The sequence below is a fragment of the Nannizzia gypsea genome, genomic scaffold, assembly GCF_000150975.2.
Source record: "Nannizzia gypsea CBS 118893 supercont1.1 genomic scaffold, whole genome shotgun sequence".
Classification (NCBI taxonomy): Eukaryota; Fungi; Ascomycota; class Eurotiomycetes; order Onygenales; family Arthrodermataceae; genus Nannizzia; species Nannizzia gypsea.
In genome coordinates, this window is record NW_003345201.1 from 1,203,414 (window position 1) to 1,205,828 (window position 2,415).

General features: G+C 50.8%; 2 protein-coding genes across 2 annotated transcripts; both read left to right on the top strand.

Annotated features, from left to right (window-relative positions):
* Positions 1-10: 10 nt before the first annotated feature.
* On the top strand, positions 11-547 carry MGYG_00436 (hypothetical protein; the record flags this gene model as incomplete). Its single annotated transcript, XM_003176300.1, has 1 exon — positions 11-547. One exon carries the CDS (start codon positions 11-13, stop codon positions 545-547), a length of 537 nt encoding a protein of 178 aa, XP_003176348.1.
* Positions 548-1,247: 700 nt separating this feature from the next.
* Positions 1,248-2,075, top strand: MGYG_00437 (hypothetical protein; the record flags this gene model as incomplete). Its single annotated transcript, XM_003176301.1, has 2 exons — positions 1,248-1,624; positions 1,967-2,075. The coding sequence occupies 2 exons, from the start codon at positions 1,248-1,250 to the stop codon at positions 2,073-2,075; spliced, it is 486 nt and encodes a 161-aa protein (XP_003176349.1).
* Between the last annotated feature and the right edge of the window lie 340 nt (positions 2,076-2,415).

Sequence of the window (2,415 nt, forward strand, 5' to 3'; positions counted from 1 at the left end):
ACACCAGAGAATGGGCCAGAGCACTCGCAGCCCAGATGAACCGACGAAAGTACCTCCAGCTACAGCTCTGACGCATCCTTCTTACGACTCAGCCCTGCCCTTCCCCCCAACCCCTCACCAAAGAAAGGCTCCTCGATCTATACCCACTCCCAGCATCGCTTCTACCGTCGGTGATGCAGCCAGCTCTCCCTCCGTTCCACAAAGCGTAACCTCAGAGACAAGCTTCCACACAACCTTCCAGAGCCCTCCTCCATTACCCAAAATTAACCTGGTGAATTCCAGCGTCTACTTCCCTTCTCCTCCCTCGGGCCAATCCTCGCCTTTCACGCCTCCTGCAGTACCGTTCAAGCATCGCCGTCATTCTTCACGCCTGTCACATACTCCATCCATGCCGTCCGTTAGGGAGAGTCTTCGAAACCGAGCCAACACCACTGCTATCTACGATGACAACGACGATTGTGAAAAGGACATCGAGACGAATCCTGATATTCCCATCTGGGCTCTCGGCTGGAACAGCGAAGCCACCGGCGTTGCCATCGTCCATTAACCACTCTTTTATCTTCCTTTATACTATCTTACCCCCTTACAATCGTTACCAGGCTAGTCGCCTCTTTTCCTACTTCTTTTTTCTTTCTTTCTTTTTACCTTACTATATTAACGAGATACGCTTGAAGCACTACCGGGAGCCTCATTCTTTATATCCCGCTTTCCTTTCCCACGGGCCTCATTTAACAGCCCTGATCTACTGTTACTGTCTAATTTCCTTGTACCATCATTCTTTGTTGTTCAGCATGGCGGGGTCGGTCGTGTCTGCTTATATTCTGGATGCCTTTCTTTCTTTTTCTTTTCTTTTTTTTTTGCGCATCGGTCTATCCGTTCATCTAGCAGAAGATGTAGGCGCGAGCTGTGAGGAACGTCGGCCCCAAAGGCGGAAAGAGAAACTCGATGTGAATACCTTTTTATAAGCCACTCGGTTAAAAACTCCAGTCCCATGGCGCTCGAGGCGGGCAGTGTCAGGCAGCCAGCATTAATTATATAGTTGCAAAGGTCAGAAGTCCCAAGGTGCTGGCCAATATAATGGAGGGCGTTGTGGGCAGTGACGTCGGCCTCCTTTACCTGCTTTTTGATAGTCATAATAAGAGCCGCCCCCGTTCCTCCCTCGTCAATATCTTTATCCCATTCCTCTTTTTCTGATGCACAGCATTTCCTCCTGTTCCTCCGTTATCTCCCTAGCGGAATAATAATCGATGGAGCCCGGTCACTCAAGTACCTACTATCGAGTTTACAATGAGACTCTCACCCGGGAGTATAACTCATCTGCTCTACCACTTTCCAGCCTGATCCCGGCAGAGCGTCAGCATTATAATAAAAGAGCGTACGAATGCGCTGAGGTCATAGCTAGATCCCAAGCGCTCCTCGCAGAGTTGAATGAAAAGAACGCCGCTCCAGGCAAGCCGACGACGGGCACTGCGTCGACCTTGTCGTCCCCGTCGGCTGCTACCACCGCCAGAGCACCCACCGAACAAGACCTGCGCAACCAGTTCCACTGGCATCAACAGGACTACAACCGTATGCATCAGAACTGGCGGGATCAAGACGCACGGCAGGACTGGAACAGATGGATGTATGGCCGGCCATGAATACGGTTCAGTGCCAGTTGGGGCTGCAAAATGATCTCTTCTCGTTATAGTTAATATTATGTCTGGGGCATCCTTTGACAAATTGTGTGGCAGGCCGCTGAGCTGGGGCAGTTACTGGTGCGAGGGAAAGGCAGTGTTTTTGTACTTGGGCTGCAGCTATAAGAATGTATCAGTTTGGTGACGTATTGCATGAAACTACCTATGAAGAGTAACTATAAGTAAATGGCCGTTGACAAACACTGCCCCTTCGTTAACTACTCTGTTCACAAACAACTATCGAGCATAGCCAGCGATTATCTATCATCGAATATACTCCATGTTCATAGATCCCAACTCCGTCTTGCCCAAATCGTTCCCGTCAAGGATCCCTGGTCCTCTGATCCAATCGTAGCTCGACAACAGACTGTCCCCTACCAGGAACAAGGGCCTTCGTAGCAGTGGGGAGAATCGATGCCTACCAATAAAGCCATAGAAGGCATCTCCGTCCATCCATCTCCCCTTAACTAGCGGTCCGGTCACTAAGCTGTCACTCCTGACCGTCTCTCTCTATATTATTCACCATGCCAATACTCCCGTATGCAAGGAGGCTGCTCCCTGGGATCTCGTAGGGAGAGACACATGCATGGACAAGGAAGGCCGCCGGCCCATACAACCCCAGGAGATATCTAATCCCACCGTCTGCACCCCCCCGGCACTCGTAACCGCCTGAGTGGCGCTCTTCAGCAGTAGCGAGAATCAAGCAAGCGATGCAGGTAGGAAAAGCAACGAAGAAGGT